The sequence below is a fragment of the Orcinus orca genome, chromosome 16 (assembly GCF_937001465.1).
Source record: "Orcinus orca chromosome 16, mOrcOrc1.1, whole genome shotgun sequence".
Classification (NCBI taxonomy): Eukaryota; Metazoa; Chordata; class Mammalia; order Artiodactyla; family Delphinidae; genus Orcinus; species Orcinus orca.
In genome coordinates this window covers 67,987,158-68,004,061 of record NC_064574.1, presented here as the reverse complement: position 1 = coordinate 68,004,061, position 16,904 = coordinate 67,987,158, and the positions used below count along the sequence as shown (strand labels likewise).

The 16,904-nt window shown below is 42.4% G+C and overlaps 1 protein-coding gene across 2 annotated transcripts in view; it reads right to left on the bottom strand.

Moving 5' to 3' along the window:
• Window positions 1-16,904, bottom strand: part of PRKCB (protein kinase C beta) — a 312,263-nt gene that overhangs the window by 95,490 nt on the left and 199,869 nt on the right. For both annotated transcript variants that reach the window (XM_004268583.4, XM_004268584.4), the window contains exon 6: window positions 308-464. In XM_004268583.4, the coding sequence (XP_004268631.1) occupies window positions 308-464 (157 nt within the window). The remainder of the gene's footprint in view (window positions 1-307; window positions 465-16,904) is intronic.

The window sequence follows — 16,904 nt, the reverse complement described above, 5'->3', positions numbered from 1 at the left end:
ATGTTTGCCAAGACCCAGAGCTTCTCCCACAATTTGCCTTCACCTAGCAACACATCACACTATTTTCCATCCCACCCACTCTCCCACACCAGAGACATTCTCAGCAGTGTACAAAAAAAAATTCCAATTTTTACTTGGCTTGCAATGCAAAAATGCAGATGGAGGGAGGAAGGAAAGGAAGGAAGGAAGGAGGGAGGCAGGGAAGGAGCGAAGGAAAGAGAAGCTGGGAGAGGACCTCCCCAACCTCAGGTGGCCCACACAACCCAACCTGCACCACCCAGGCTGGGCTGCAAGGATTTTAACTTACAATCTAAATGTCTCGTTCCACTCCGGGTTGAGGGAGCACTTAATGGTTTTGGTCTTCTGCTTGCTCTCACTCTTGGGATCAGGAATCAGTTTCAGTTTCACGTAAGGATCTGACAAGCCATTAGGGTCCATAGGTACAAGGTTTTTAGCATCTCTTACTAAAAACAGAAAAAGCAGTTTTAGCATTAATAGCCCAAGACTATTTAAGCACCAGCTACTGATAGTTGTAGAACCTGTGAAAAGATCATTGGCATCACACTTACTTAACGGGAATTTTCATTTATTAACATCAACAGCTAAGAAGCGTACAAAGTGAGATGAACTGAAAAGATGTAGACTCTGCTCTCTATTGGTTTAAAATTGAGTTCTGACTTTCATACTGCTCTCCCCACTCTGCCCCCTAGATTAACTGTAAGTTCTCTAATCTTATTTTCCAAAAAGTCTACAAGAAAGATTGGCTTCTTCCATCTAGCATAATGCTTTCAAGGTTCAAACACATTGTACTTCATTTATGACTGAATCATACCTGCTTTATGGATATATCAAGTTTTGTTTATCCATTCAACAGTGGATCAATATTTGGGCCATTCCCACCTTTTGGCTATTGTGATCAGTGCTGCTATGGACATGTGTATACGCTGACACAAAAGGTCACATATTCTATGAATCCATTTATAGAAAACATCCAGAACAGGTAAATCCAAAGAGACAGCAGACTAGTGGCTGCCAGGAGCTGGTGGGAGGTGGAATGGGGAGTTACTACCTAATGGTTATGGGGTTTCCTTTACAGGTGACAAAATTCCTCGGAACTAGTTAGAAATGATGGTTGCACAACACTGCTCATGTACTAAATGCCACTGAACTGTACACTTTAAAATGGTTAATTTTATGCTATGTGCATTTTACCTGAATTCAAAAAGAAAAAGCTAAAAGGCAAAGAGTTGCCCTCTAAACCAAAGTGCAACTATTTTCCATGTAGCGCCCATAACCAGTCCCCAGACAGCCCACAGAGAGAAAAAGAGCAGCATTACCATTAGGCTCCACCCTCAACCAGCAACACCCTGGGTAAAGGAGGCTTAGAGAGGGGAAAGGAAGCAGAGGTCAGCAGTGCAGATGCAACTGGGAATAGGGAGGATAAGGTAGAATAAGACATCAACCTGGAGAAATGGGAAGAAGTTAATTAGGAGTCAGTTCAAACAGTAATGCAGGCAGCCAAGGGAAGGAATGTATTAGCAGACTCAATCTGCTAATCAGACTGTCTGCTAGAAGGCTAGTAGATAATGACTCCTACCAGGAATGCAAAGACGGTTCAACCTTAGAAATCTATGATTAAACTATTCATCATATTTACAGGTCAAAGGAGAAAACCATAGGATCACTGCAATTAGCTAGAAGTAACAGGAAATTTGCTTCACAGGATAAAGGATATCTGAAATAATAGACACCAAAGTTAATGATAAATGCAGTCCCATTAAAGTCAGGAATAAGACAAAGATACCCATTACCACAGCCATCATTCAACATCTTTTCTAAGTATTTCATAAGTGTAATAAGATAACAGAAACAGAAATGTAGGGGTAAAGTATCCCCCATTCCCTGCAACCTTTGCTTCCACCCCCATCATCTCCTACCTGGTGCTTATCATCCAGCAATTACACAACTTTCTTTTTTTTTTTTTTTGTGGTACGCGGGCCTCTCACTGTTGTGGCCTCCTCCGTGGTGGAGCACAGGCTCCGGATGCGCAGGCTCAGCAGCCATGGCTCACGGGCCCAGCCGCTCCGTGGCATGTGGGATCTTCCCGGACCGGGGCACGAACCTGTGTCCCCTACATCGGCAGGCGGACTCTCAACCACTGCGCCACCAGGGAAGCCCTACACTACTTTCTTAAACTCAGTTTCATGTACCCCACGGTCTTATGCCACTTCCCATTTTCCAGCTCATTAACTCTAGTACCCCACTGCTACAGGCCTTTCATCACCAATCAGTCTATTGAGCACAATATGTTTTCTCTTTCTCCCCATTCCCTCTTGCCTTTACTCCATTCACCCCCAGTTTAGAGTTTTGGGTGCATTATAATCACTCCCTAAAATTACTGTCAACTCCCTTACTCCTCTTTCTTTCCATTTTATCTGACAAACACAGCCTTAGTTAAATTCAAATATTTTCCCTTTATTTTCCTACATGCAAGCAGCTAACCACTGCTAGGGATGGGAGTCAGGGGAGGCTCACTTGTCTAAGATCATATAGCTAGTAAAGGGTTGAGACTGAATAAATGAAATGAGGAAAGGGCTGGGTGGACTGTCTGAGGAGTGACAAGGGACCCCGGGACGCAAGTTGTAACTTATTCTGCATTGACACTGTTCTGCACTCTAGTACATGGCCCTTTCTTCCATTTATCCACGGGTTGAATTCATGTTCCACCTCAGCTTGCAAGTTGTATCTCATTTTTGCACCAAAAGCAAGAATTTTTCCTCTTTGATTTGGTTAAGCTCAATAAGCAGGTCCCTGGGGCTTCCCTGGTGGCGCAGTGGTTGAGAATCTGCCTGCTAATGCAGGGGACACAGGTTCGAGCCCTGGTCTGGGAGGATCCCACATGCCTCAGAGTGGCTGGACCCGTGAGCCATACCTACTGAGCCTGCGCTCCACAACAGGAGAGGCCGCGATAGTGAGAGACCCGCGCATCGCGATGAAGAGTGGCCCCCGCTTGCCACAACTAGAGAAAGCCCTCGCACAGAATCAAAGACGCAACACAGCAAAAATTAATTAATTAATAAACTCCTACCCGCACATCTTATTTAAATAAATAAATAAATAAATAAGCAGGTCCCTAATGTGTTAGGCATTCTGCTAGGTACTGGTGACAGGGGGGCCAACATAAGATGTTGATCCTGTCCCCAAGGGATATATAAAACCAAATTTATTCAAAGTATAGTTGATTTCTAATGAGACAGTAGCCAGGTCATACAGTGTGGTGGATACAGGGCTATAAGGTGCCGGGGTCTGCATCTTGCCTAGCAGGTATTTCACATTTTTAAACCTCAAATTCTTGATCAGTGAAATGGAGACACTACATACCTCATTGGGTTATTATAAGAGTCAGTCAGACAAGGAATATACATGTTCAGCACAGAACCTGGCACCTAGGGAATAGTCAATAAATGCTAGCTATATTATTGCTATTTCACTGTTCTTAAAATTCATATGCAGTGCCCCTTGTGCCACATTTGTCTATTTTTATTATGAAGACTTAACCATTTCCAAACAGACTGATATTAAACAGAACCACTTGTGGTTTTCCTTCTTGAGAATAATGCATCCGACTTTTCCATTTGAACCCTTCTAGAGGAACGCTCCTCAACCGTCAGCGTGGATAAGGGCCACCTGGAGGACTCGCGAGACACGTATTCCCACAGATAGATTCTGATTCAGTAAGTCTGGAGTGACACCTGCTCATTTGTTTCTCTATCAAGTTCCCAGGCGATGCTGATGCGCTAGCCCACAGAGCACACATTAGGTAAAACTTTCCCAGATGATATAATTTCTTAATATCCCCATGCATTTCCCCCATGGAATACAATCTCCAACTGTTACTTTCATTTATTGAGCCTTCCAAGGAAGCACGTGCCAGTTTCTAGGCTGGGATCTTGGAATGACACATCTATCACTCTAGGGAGCTGCATAAAAACATGGTTTGAGATGCTCTGAAGTGCAAGAAACTTGTCTGTCTGGTTGATTGGCAACACATATGCAAGTGGAAACAGTGTCTTTCTTCAAAGACCACGCTCCCTCCCCTGTCTTATGAACTGACACCACAGGACAATCACCAGGACATTCCTCTATTTAAGTTTGCAACCTCACAGCTCTTTCAGAGTGCTCTTTGCAGGACAAGTGTACGTTGTATTCTTGAGCCAATCTCATAACTAATGGTTTAAGAATGACCTCTCCCTGGGCATCTACTTCCCCTGAACCAAACATTCCTAACTGAGGCATGACTCCATCTTTCCCCCAACCCTTATAGAACCCTTTCTTCTACTTCTGTCCTTTTGGGTCTCTCCTCTACCAAAGGGGCCAAAAATTTCTGTGGAAAGGTACGGAACAGAATTGATTCTGGGACTGTTCCTATCTCCAAGAGCTCTGGCTCCTAGAGCCACTGTATCATGAGCAGTTGACAGTAGCTGCAGGCTAAGATCCAAACGCCTGTCCCTCCTGAAGCTTTTCAAAGTACAGTCATGTTTCCCAGCAGCAAGAGAGCTGCATATGTATCGAGAAAGCAAATCTCTCTAGACCACACTTGGCGAGACTGACTTTGATTTTTCTTGATAAATGTTTCTTTACTATCTTTGCTGAAATTCAGCCAGCCCAGATGGTACAAAATGCTTCACACAAAGCAGAAATAGCAACCTTCCCCCCTGGTGGAAGTCTGCTAAGTGCACAGGAGAAAAGTGTCCCAATCTAGAGAACATTGCTTGCCTTGGAAGTGAAGCTGGCTGGGGGGTAAGATCTGGCTGTTTCCATCAAAGGGCCTTCAGAGCAAATGAGGCCTCTGCATCCTGGTGCAAGTTACCTAACACGGTGCTGAATCCATAAAAGACAGCACTACTGGTAACTATTTTCCTAAGAATCGTTCTTCACCAAGAACTTTCCTAGTCTTTTTTTTTTGAACCAACTATTGGAAAGTCTGAATAACTCTGTTGCTTTACAGCCATTATCCTACACTGTGTGAACCAGGAGCTTCTCTTTATTAACTCCTTTTGAAGGTCCTTTCTTCAACATCACGAGTCCTCATTTGTCCTCACTACATGTCCTCAGAACAGTTATTCAGAGCAACACACACCAACATTAAGTTATGTTTGAGGATGTTGGCAATGACAAAAAGTAGGAAATAATCGGAGTGCCCATCCACGGGGGAAGGGGTGAATAATCTACAGCATATTCACACTGTGAAATACGAGGTACATGTCAATAACACTGGGCTACCTACATGCACTAACATGTTGAAGAAAACAGCAAGATGAAGATAGACAATTACAGTCTAATGCTTCTTTATTTAAGAAAAAGGTCTGAGGACATCAGTGGTTCAATTGATGAACTCTGGATTGGGACTGTGAATTAGATAATAGCATTGGGTCAATGTTACATTTCCTGAGTTGGATAGCTATACATATGCAAGAGAATGTCCTTGTTCTTGGGAAACACACACTGAAGTATTTAGGGGCAAGTGAGAACCATGACTCCAACCTATTCTCAGATGGCTGGGGAAAAATATACAAACACAGGGCTTCCCTGGTGGCGTAGTGGTTGAGAGTCCACCTGCCGATGCAGGGGACATGGGCTCGTGCCGCGGTCCGGGAAGATCCCACGTGTCGCGGAGCAGCTGGGCCCGTGAGCCATGGCAGCTGAGCCTGCGCGTCCGGAGCCTGTGCTCCTCAACGGGAGAGGCCACAACAGTGAGAGGCCCGCGTACCGCAAAAAAAAAAAAAAATATATATATATATATACACACACACACACATATAAAAATATTTAACAGAGAGAATGATAAACCAAATGTAGCAAGATATGAACAAGTGGTAAATCAAATCAGGTAAAGAGCATACAGATATTCCTTGTACTGTTCTTGCAACTTTTCTGTAACTTTGAGATTATGTCAAAAGAAAAAGTTTTAATAAACAAGGCCCTCCAAATCTTCAAGAGACAAGTATAATAAAATAAATTTTCTACAAGGTCATATATGAATGTAAATATATAGAAAAGAGTCTGGAAGGATAAACCCAAAATTGGCTTGAAGTAACGGTTACATCTGTGGAAGAGGCAAAGGAATCTGGTTTGGGGGCTGTGGGCAAAAGAGATGTCAGCCTTAACTGTCATATTCTGAATTTATTACAAAGAGAATGCATTCTTGTATTAACTGTGTTATTGAAACTTAGTTTAAAAAACAATTCAGTTGTGGTGCATCTACAGCCTCCAAGAATCCATTGTTCTGGCCTTCAGAGACCCACACCCTGTTCCCCAGAGACTTTTTAGAGCAACTAGGTCTGCAAAGATCATGGTTTGAATCCCTGAGCCCTTGGTGAACAATGCACAGACCCAGATCAGCTGGATGCCCCCAGCACATATCCCAGAATCAAAGCAGGGTTGGAGGAAAGAGGCTAAACAGGTGAAAAATTTCAGAACCATCCACCTATTCTAGCTCTGCTCTGCATCCCCCTCCTTCCATTCCAGTGACCTCCAGATGGATGACAGTTCACTGGACCTTTGGTTAACCCCAAATCCCTCCACACTGCCCTGCTACACCTTCTTAAGTTGCAAGCTTCTTCAGCCCTCTACTCCTAGATCCGCATCCTTTTGATTCCTGTTCACTTATTACTTCTTCTGACCTCAGGGTTCTCTGATGCTACAGCTTTTGGGAGCCATGGATCCATCAGAATCCCCTTCCAGTCATCTTAACTGGCCATCCCTGGCCTCATCTGATGGAATCTGATTACAAAGTAAGCAAACCTGGGGTCTTTGGGCAGCCCACATGCAGCATCTAAGGCATCCCAAGCACATCGTGGCCAAAGGCTCCTAGAACAGCTGGCTTCCCGTCACTGCTGGCAATGGTACAGTTATCACACATCCGTTTATTTGTGTTGAGACAGACTTCCAGCTGGGACCGTCACAGTGTCTGTCTGGAAGACAGTCTGTCAAGCCAAGGCAAGTGAAACGACGATGGGGGAGCTAATGCAGGTGAATCAGGACCCAAATTAGCAACAGTTCGACTCTGGAGTCACACACACCTTCAGGTCTGAATCCTGCCTCTGCCTTTACTCTCACTAACTGGGTGCCCTTAAGTAAAAAGACTTCTCTGAGCCTGAGTTCCCCTGTCTTCAAAACGCTGATAAAGTCACATACAACTCAAAGGGATGTGCGATAATTATAGGATGGCCATCCATGCCAGTTTACCCAGAGCAGCCTCAGTCTCTATCTGTTGTCCTTTTACTCTCAAGAGAGTCCAGTTTGGACAATAAATTATACGGTTCCCCTAATCATAGAGGATAATGGTGTTGAAGTATAGTGTAAAGCACATGGCAGAGGTTCAACAAACGTTGATTTCCTTTCTCCTTTGAGAGAATTTAGATCAAATTATATAACTATTAAGATCCATTTCAAGGTTAAAAGAGCATCTCTCCAATGTGATTTTCATATAAATGAACCTAGAGGAGGTAGTCAGAGAATGATAGATGATCTGAAGCCAAATGTGATAGATTCCTTCCTTCTTCTTATATTATGGCTTCCTCTCCATCCCAATCCAGCCACCTGGAGTCTCACCTGGAATGGCTCTTCCTCTGAACTCCCTTTTATCCTTTTAATCCCCTTCTCCCTTTACACCAATATTTTTTTTATAACCTCATCAAACCCTCAGATCCCTCAACTCTTTCCTTTCCTCCGGTCCATCAGTGTGCGCCTGAGTTATTACTTTTTTCCTAACCCTACCAATATGGAAAGCCCTCCAATCACTTCTGGCCACAGGCTTAAATATTTTGTCTTTTCAACAACATCCTGTCTGCATACCTCAGACCATCAGTGATATACGGCTTAGAGAGTGCCCCTGGAGAAAGTGGGGGCTTGATGCATGACCCACTCAGGGTCTCCAACCACACCTTGGCCCTCCACACCACCTGTCAACCCTACTGGGTGTGCCCAGTCAACCCCCCTCTCATTCTCGACAGAAGCAATTTCAAGACCTCATCATTTTAAGGCTCCCACCTGATTCCCGCTCCATCTTATTCATCGGAGGATCTTCTGTATTATGTTTGTGTCATGAATTTCTAGTTCTATTATGTTTTCATCAGAAAATGTGGGCTGAGCCATTTCTGGGGCACTTTGTGAAGAATTTCATAAGGTTTGCATTGCAAGCTAACATATCCCCAATTTTGTGCATATTAGGGAAAAAGGTGTTTCTCTTATGGAAGGGTTCAGGCTTCAAGATAGAGGTATTGGACACTCACTTTAATTATATTATTTAAGTTATCTATATCCATATTTTTTTATCTGTTTTATCTGTCAAAGACTGACAAAGTATGTTTTAAAACCCTCCTGTGATGGTATTTCTATAAATTTCTCCTTTCATTTCTAGCAGTTTTTGCTTTTATGTATTTTGACCCTGTGTTAGTTGAGACTCATGACTATTTTTTGGTCTTGGGTTTTGTGTTTCATTCTTAAAAATTTCTTTTTATGCAGGTTATTATTTGTTTGTCTGGAACTCTACTCTCAATATAGGTGTTTTTCCATTTAGCTGGTCTTTTCTCCAGGAACATCTGATTCCATTTACCTGTGGATCAATGCTGTTTGTCCTCTACATCTTTTTTTTTTTTTTCATGATTGTAGTCATTTCTTTGTCCCTTTTCCCTGCCACCTGGAAGTACTCCTTAAGCTTGTTTCCATATTACTGATAATATTTTCTGCAGTCGGCATTCCTCTATTTACTGTTTCTATGCATTTTAATTTACTTTATTTTTTACATTACTTTTTATTATCGTAACATGAGCTCCTTCTTGCTCACACCTTCCCCTGAGCCAGCTCCTCTTTCATCTCAGGCTATTGCCTTACCTTCTGTCCTCCCCTGCTCTCAGTGTCTCTCTCTCTTCCTCCCTCCCTCCCACCCTCCTTTCCTCTCCTTATCTTTTATCTGTTTATTTTCTGCCTATGGCATTTAATTTTTTTAATTAAATACAGCATACAGTAATACTGACTTTTTTATTTTGGTGTATAGTTTTCTGAATTTTGACACATGTATAGATTCATGTAACCACCACACTACCAGGATATAGAACAATTCTATCATTCCAGAAAAAACCCCTTGTGCTGCTGCTTCGTAGTTACAAACTGCCCCCTCCCTCAGCCCCTAGCAATCGATGATCTATTTCTCATTTACTACAGTTTTATCTTTTTAAGAATGGTATATCCATGGAATCATACAGTATGAAACCTTCTGAGATTGGCTTCTCTAACTCAGCAAAATTCCTTTGAGAGTGAGCCAAGTTGTACGTATGAATAGTTAATTCCCTTCTATTGATGAGGAATATTCCACTGTATGGATGTACCACAGTTAGTTTATCCATTCACCTGTTCAAGGACATTTGAGTGGTCTCTAGTTTTTGTTGATTATGATAGAGCTGTGCAACTATTCGTGTTTTTGTATGAACAAAAAGTTTCATTTCTCTAGGGTAAATTCCTAGGAGTCAGATCATTAAGTCATATGGTAAGTGTATGTATACATACATACATACATATATATATGTCAAAAGGTTTTCCAGAGTGACTGTACCATTCTGCATTCCCACTAGCAATGAATGAAAGTTCCTCTCACTCTGCATCCTGCCAGCGCACTGTATTCACAGTATTTATCGTCGTTATCATTTTAGCCATTCTAATACGTGTACAGTGGTATTTCATTGTGGCTTTAATTTGTATTTCCCTAATTTCTAGTGATACTGAATATCTTCTTGCGAATGAATTTGCCATGTTTATATCGTCTTTGGTGGTGTGTTGGTTTGAGTCTTTGGACCATCTTTTTCGTGGGGTTGTTTTCATACTTATGACTCTGAGAGTTCTTTACTCTGGATTCAGGTCCTTTGTCAGATGTGTGATTTGCAAATATTTTCTTCCAGTTTGTAGCTTGTCTTTTCATTCTATAACAGTGTCTTTTGCAGAGCATACTTTTTTTAAAATTTTAATAAGGTCCAAATAATCACTTTTTTCTTTTATGAGTCATGTTTTTAGTGCCATGTTTGAGAATTCTTTGTTTAACTCCAGGTCATATAAATTTTCTCCTGTTTCTACCTTTATATTTTACATTCAGATCTATAATCCATTTTGAGTTCATTCTTATATAAGGTACGAAGTAGAAGGTGAGGCTCATTTTGTTTGCATATGGAGGCCCAATCTTTCAACATCACTTGCTGAAAGACTGGATAGTCTTTCCATTTCTTTGTTTTTATACTTAAAAAAAAAAAAATCAATGGGCCATATTTGTGTGGGTATATATCTGGACTCTCTATTCTGTTCCAGTCATTTATGTATCTATCCCTTTACCAAAATCACACTGCCTGATTACTGAAGCTTGACATAGTTAAGTCTTAAGATTGAGTACTATGATTCTGCCAACTTTATTCTTCACCTTAAAAATTGTTTTGGCCCTTCTAGTTCTTTGACCTTTCCATTAAATTTTAGAATCACCTTGTCCATATCAATTAAAAAAAATCCTGCTGAGATTTTGATTGGAAATTCATTACATCAACAGATGAATCTGAAGAATTGACAACTTTACTGTACGCTGAGTCTTCAAACATGGTATGTCTTTTCATATATTTAGGTATTCTTTGATTTCATGCAGTGTTTTATAATTTCCAGCATACAGATCCTAGACATGTTTTGTTAGATTTATAACAAAATATTTCGTTTGTTTTGAAGTTATTGTAAATGGTGTTTTTAAAATTTTAGTTTCTAATTGTTAACGGTTGATATATAAAAATACAAATGATTTTTATGTGTTCACCTTATATCTTGTAATTTAACTCATTAGTTCTTGGAGGTTTTTTGGTAGATTCTTTTGGATTTTCTACATAGACCATCATTTTCTAGGTACAGAGACAGTTTTGTTTTTTCCCCTCCAATCTGTATTTCTCAACCTGTTTTTCCAATCTTTTGTTTATTTTTATTCTCTTACTACACCAGCTAGATCTTCCAGTATGATGCTGAATAGACTGGGTGAGGGTGGACATCCTTGTCTTGTTTCATAGCTTAGGCGGAAAGCATGCTGTCTTTCATTATTAAGTACCTTGTAGACTTTTCTCTAGATGTCCTTTATAACATCAAGAAAGCTTCCTTCCATTTCTACTCTGCTGAGAACTTTTATCATAAATGGATATTAAATCTTGTCAAGTGCTTCTTCTTTCTTTAGATTATGAACATAGTGGAATACATTAATTGATTTTTTAATTATTGAACCAGCCTTGCATTCCCAGGATAAAATTTACTTGGTTGGGGTGTATTATTCTTTTTACATATTTCTGGGTTTGATTTCCTAATATTTTGTTGAAGATTTTTGTATTTATGGTCATAAGGGGTAACTGTAGTTTTCTTGTACTGTTTTTGTCTGACTTTGGTATCGGGGTAATGCTATCCTCATAAAATAAGTTAGGAAGTGTTCCTTACTCTTCTGTTTTCTAGAAGAATCCGTGTCATTTCCTTTTTAAATGTCTGGTAGAATTCCACAATATAAATCTCATTCCAAGCACTTCTTTATCTGGACTCCACAAATTCTGATGTGTTGCATTTTCATTTTCTTTCATGGGTTCAAAATATTTTCTAATTTTCCTTGAGATTTCCTCTTTGAACCACAGAATAAGTAGAAGTTTGCTTTTTAATTTCCACATTTTTCCAGGGGCCCTACTCCCATGATTTTAATTTCTACCTAAAAGCTCTTTACTGAGCTTTATAACAGAACACACAACTGTCTACCATATATCTGGTACTGGATATCCCATAAGTACATCAACCCAAAGCATGTCCAAGAATACTCACTCTCATGAAATAAGTCAGAAAGAGAAAAATAAATACCGTATGCTAACACACATATATGGAATCTAAAAAAAAAAAAAAAAAATGGTTCTGAAGAACCTAGGGGCAGGACAGGAATAAAGACACAGACGTCGAGAATGGACTTGAGGACATGGGGAGGGGGAAGGGTAAGCTGGGACGAAGTGAGAGAGTGGCATGGACATATATACACTACCAAATGTAAAATAGCTAGCTAGCTTGTGGGAAGCAGCCACATAGCACAGGGAGATCAGCTCGGTGCTTTGTGTCCACCTAGAGGGGTGGGACAGGGAGGGTGGGAGGGAGATGCAAGAAGGAGGGGATATGGGGATATATGTATATGTATAGCTGATTTACTTTGTTATAAAGCAGAAACTAACACCCCATTGTAAAGCAATTACACCCCAATAAAGATGTTAAAAGAGAAAACTTCCATGTGAACCACTAAAAAGGAAGAAATGAAAATGAAGTTTTTTAAACATTCTTTTCTTAAAAAAAAAAAAAAATACTTCCTCCCTGTCATTATCCCCCATCCCCCACCCACCTACCAGCATACAGAGCAGAGCATACGTGCTGCCCCTCTCTCAATGCCATCCTTGATGAGTGCTTAACCATTCACCCAACTGTGGTGAGAAATCTGGAAATCACCTTGGTCGCCTCCCCTCGGTAAAATCTTTGACTGTGTACTATTCATTCTGCCTCTTTATCATTTTATGTACCTGAGCCCTTCTTACTATCCACACTGTTACCACCGTAACAATAATAATTGTGTCATAGGGTTATGTGATTACTAAGTTATATCTGAAGCCTGTAAAGTGCCTGGTATTGTCCTTGGCAGGTAATGAGTGATGGGTAAACAGCAATTGCACACGGTTGTTGTCTGCGCATTCCTTTTTTCTCTCCTAGTTGGTTTCTCCCCTACAGTCTCGCTCCTTTCTGCGCTTCCTCCACGCCCCTACATCAAAGAGATCTTTCAAAACCTCAAGTCTGATTACAAACTCTCTAAACAAAACGCTTCATAGTTTTAGAAAATCTATTAATGTTATTCACTATAAAACTAGGTCAAAGGAGAAAAAACATGTAATTATCTCAAAAAATGACAAAAAAGACAAGTGACAAAATTTAATAAATCATTCTTTCTTTTAACCCTTAGAAAAATAGGAAGAGATACATGTTTTTCTTGGTGTGATAAATGTATCAAAGGCTTTCATCGTGCTTACTGGTGAAACTCTAGAGGCATTTCTAGTTCCCTTAAGGCCACAAGCAAATTAAAAATGCCTACCATCACCACTATAATTTAACATCATTCTGGAAGTACCAACCAATACAATTACATAAAAGAAAAATATTAAGAGGCTTAGATGTTGGAAAAGAGAAGACAAAATTAGCTTGTATTGTCTCAACTGTATCTTAGAGAAATTCTTCAGAAATTCTCAACTGTATCTTAGAGAAATTCTACCAACCAATACAATTACATAAAAGAAAAATATTAAGAGGCTTAGATGTTGGAAAAGAGAAGACGAAATTAGCTTGTATTGTCTCAACTGTATCTTAGAGAAATTCTTCAGTGGTTCTGGCAAGCGAGTGACACTCTCTGGTTTGCAGCCCTGATAAATTTTTCCCTTTTTTAATCTCTTAGTCACTCAGTGGGAATTTGGAAGAAGGAGAAGTTAAATATATGGTCTCAGTTGAGCATGAATTACTTTTTTAATTTTAAAAAGTTACTCTAGGGCTTCCCTGGTGGTACAGTGGTTAAGAAGCCGCCTGCCAACTCAGGGGACACAGGTTCAAGCCCTGGTCTGGGAAGATCCCACATGCCGCGGAGCAACTAAGCCCGTGTGCCACAACCACTGAAGCCCGCATGCCTAGAACCCATGCTCTGAAACAAGAGAAGCCACCGCAATGAGAAGCCCGCGCACCGCAACGAAGAGTAGCCCCCGCTCACCGCAACTAGAGAAAGCCCGCGTGTAGCAATGAAGACCCAACGCAGCCAAAAATAAATAAAAATAAAATAAATAAATTTATTTTTAAAAAATAATTTAAAAAAAATTAAAAAGTTACTCTAAATCTGGGAGAAAAAATTCTTTGCTTAATGGGAGGCCAGTCTTGTGCACAATTACGCTCAACAAACTTGAATTGGATACAACTTGGATGCCCCAAGACCCAGTCAGCTGATTCCCCGAAGCTCGGAGTCTGTCCATCACTGCCAAAACCATGCAACTTTCATGCTCTGTAACTGGTTTCTTCTTAGAGCCAGAAACTTGGAAAGCTGGGCATTCTATAATCCACTGAACCCAGTTTAGTGTCATCTATTTTCTACAGACCCTGGTCATTCAGGGTCTTGCAATTCCCAGGGCTGCTCTGCACCTGCTGTGACTCTATACAGCCTCAACCCCTAGAGGTCCAGAGACCACTCCACTCCCCAAAGAGGATCTGGGTTAGTCACCCTTGGAGATCTCACAAGCGCAGCCTCTTAGTGCCTGGCACTCCCCAGTGGTGTGGGCGATGTCGCCGGACCCCCCTGGCGATGCAGGGAGAGTGTGCAGGGATTCATGTAGATAGAGGAGGCGCTCTTCAGACCAGCTTGGAAAAACAAGAATAAACCCTGTCCCCATGAACACCTGTTCCCCTCAGGCTGGCCCTGGGGGTCTGTCCTATGCCTAGGACAGACGGTTTGTGAGTAAGGCACCCAATAAGCTAGCTTTATTTCTTGCTTGGAGACCAACTCATGCCTCAAGTTGAGAGAAAACAGACAGACGAGGCTTTCGGCTTCTCTGCCTGCATCCTCAGGACAGGAATCCTGATGGTGTGCCTGTGCCCAGCACCCCACCCCTCCACCAACCCGTGCTGAGCAAATGCAGCAGAGGCACCGGGAGGGTGGCGTCCAAACCCTGAGCTGCAGCGGCTGAGGACATGGCTTTGGGCGCTGCTTCACAATGTGATTATTTCTAAAGATGTGACATAAATACTAACATGGGGTCCCTGGAGCTGCAGAGTCACTACTTGGCAACTTAATTTCGACATTCAATCAAAACTGTCCGTCGGCGGCTTTGTGCAGCCCAAGTAGCAATGGCCAGAAGCCCCACAATCTGCTCTCTAAGTGATGGGTTTAATTTCCAGAGGCTCGGGACAAAAGCCTTCCAGCTCTGAGGAAGGCAGGCTTAACCTCCCTTCTCTAGAGAACCGGTGCATATTTTCTCATTTCTTCAATGGGCGCCCCGGTTTGATAGAAGAGTCCTATCTACATTAACCACATCACTGAATCATGGGACCCAACGGATTTTTTAAAACCCGACAGCCACATTCTCACGCCATGTTCCCCAGGCAGTCAGAGGAAAGGGCTGTCATTTGAAGATAAGTTTTCTGCTTCTTCTACTGTCATTTGGGGATGATGAGGGAAGAAAACAACTGTTCAGAGAAGTCCCAACAGAGGAATATTCCCCCTTATGTACTGTCAAACATCCTCAATGGCACAGAAGCACTAAAAGAGGGAGAATTTTCCTGCTGGACCAATTTATCCTAAATGGATGGATGGATGATTAAAGCAATGGGTCTTAACCAGCCTGTAGGAAAGAGGCATCCTTCCCACTTTCTTTTTATTTTAATTTTACCAAACTATTCATATCTCAAGGTCATTATAGCACCTACTAAATCCTCCCCACCTTCCCCCACTCTTCACCACTGTATGTAAACACACACACACACACACACATTATATTCAAAATACTCCCAAATGCCATAACCCAAGTGCCAACTAAACAGTACTGATGCCATCCTCAGAATTAGAACAGGGTCTTGAAGGCTCCTCGAGATGCCCAGGTGTGAATTTTAGTTGCTGGGCTGTGGGGAGGTCCAGGGAGGATCTGGAGAGCAGCTGGGACAGCAGGGAGAGCCACCTCAGGAGGGTCACAGCTACTTGTCAGCTGGTACGGAGCATAATCTGGAAGAATGTCCTAGTTGCCCTCAGACACTCATTCATGCACATCCGATGACCATCTAGAAAAGGGCGCACAGCTGGCGTGGGGAGAATTTTCTTGCTTCTGGTCTATCACAGCCCCACCCCATGTCTCTGCCTGATACCCCAAGCTCAGCTCAGACTCAGGTGAACATTTCGGGGACCCTGCCCATCAGCAGATGCTGTCCTCTGGCTGAGAACAAGCTCTACGATGTTTCTTTCTGCAGCTCAAACCACAAGTTTGAGGCACACTTGTGGCGGGTAATATGTTGAGGTTTTAAGCTTCTCCCACTTCGCACTTCATTGAATTCTGTCATTTATATCCCAAGGCCCTTTGCCCCAACCCAACCCAACCCAACCCAACCGTGCAGCTAGACTTGAGTCATTCATGCCTCAGGGAGAAAGTTGTCGGGTAGGACCCAGGGACAGAGGCAGCGCTCTCGGCTGTTCAGTTGTGAAAGCGTCTGTCTCTACTGTCCTCTCCATCAGACGTCAAAAGTAGAGCTCCAGGAGGGCAGGCAGAGCACAGGAGGCAGCAGAGATCACTCTTCGCTACTTGATCAGTCTCTCTGTTCTCCAGACTCCCAGTGAGCCCTACTTTCTCCTCCTTCAGCCAAGGCTCCTACACACCTCCCTTCACGAAACAGACCCCCAGGAGCACCGCCGCCTGCCTGTCTCCTGTCTCGGGAAGAGACAGAGTCCAAATCCCAAACAGGATTAGCTGGGACATATAAACAAGACTCGCAGGACTGTCAACAAGCTCAAAACAACTCCCCTTCTTCCCTCACACCAGGAACTGAAAAGCGGTGTTCCAGAGAGAGGGTTCTCCAAGGAGGAAAGCGAGGGTGTCCCAGACCAGAAGCATCAGCATCTCCTGGGGACTTGATGCAAATGCAAATACCCAGGCCCACCCCCACCCCACCCCCACCCCCGACCTCCTGAGTCGGAAACTGATGGGAAGGGGAGGGGAGCCCAGCAATCTGGACTCTAATGCGCCCTCTAGGTTATTCTGCTGCACATTCAGGTGTGAGAACCACTGCTCTCGACCAGCACCATCCAACAG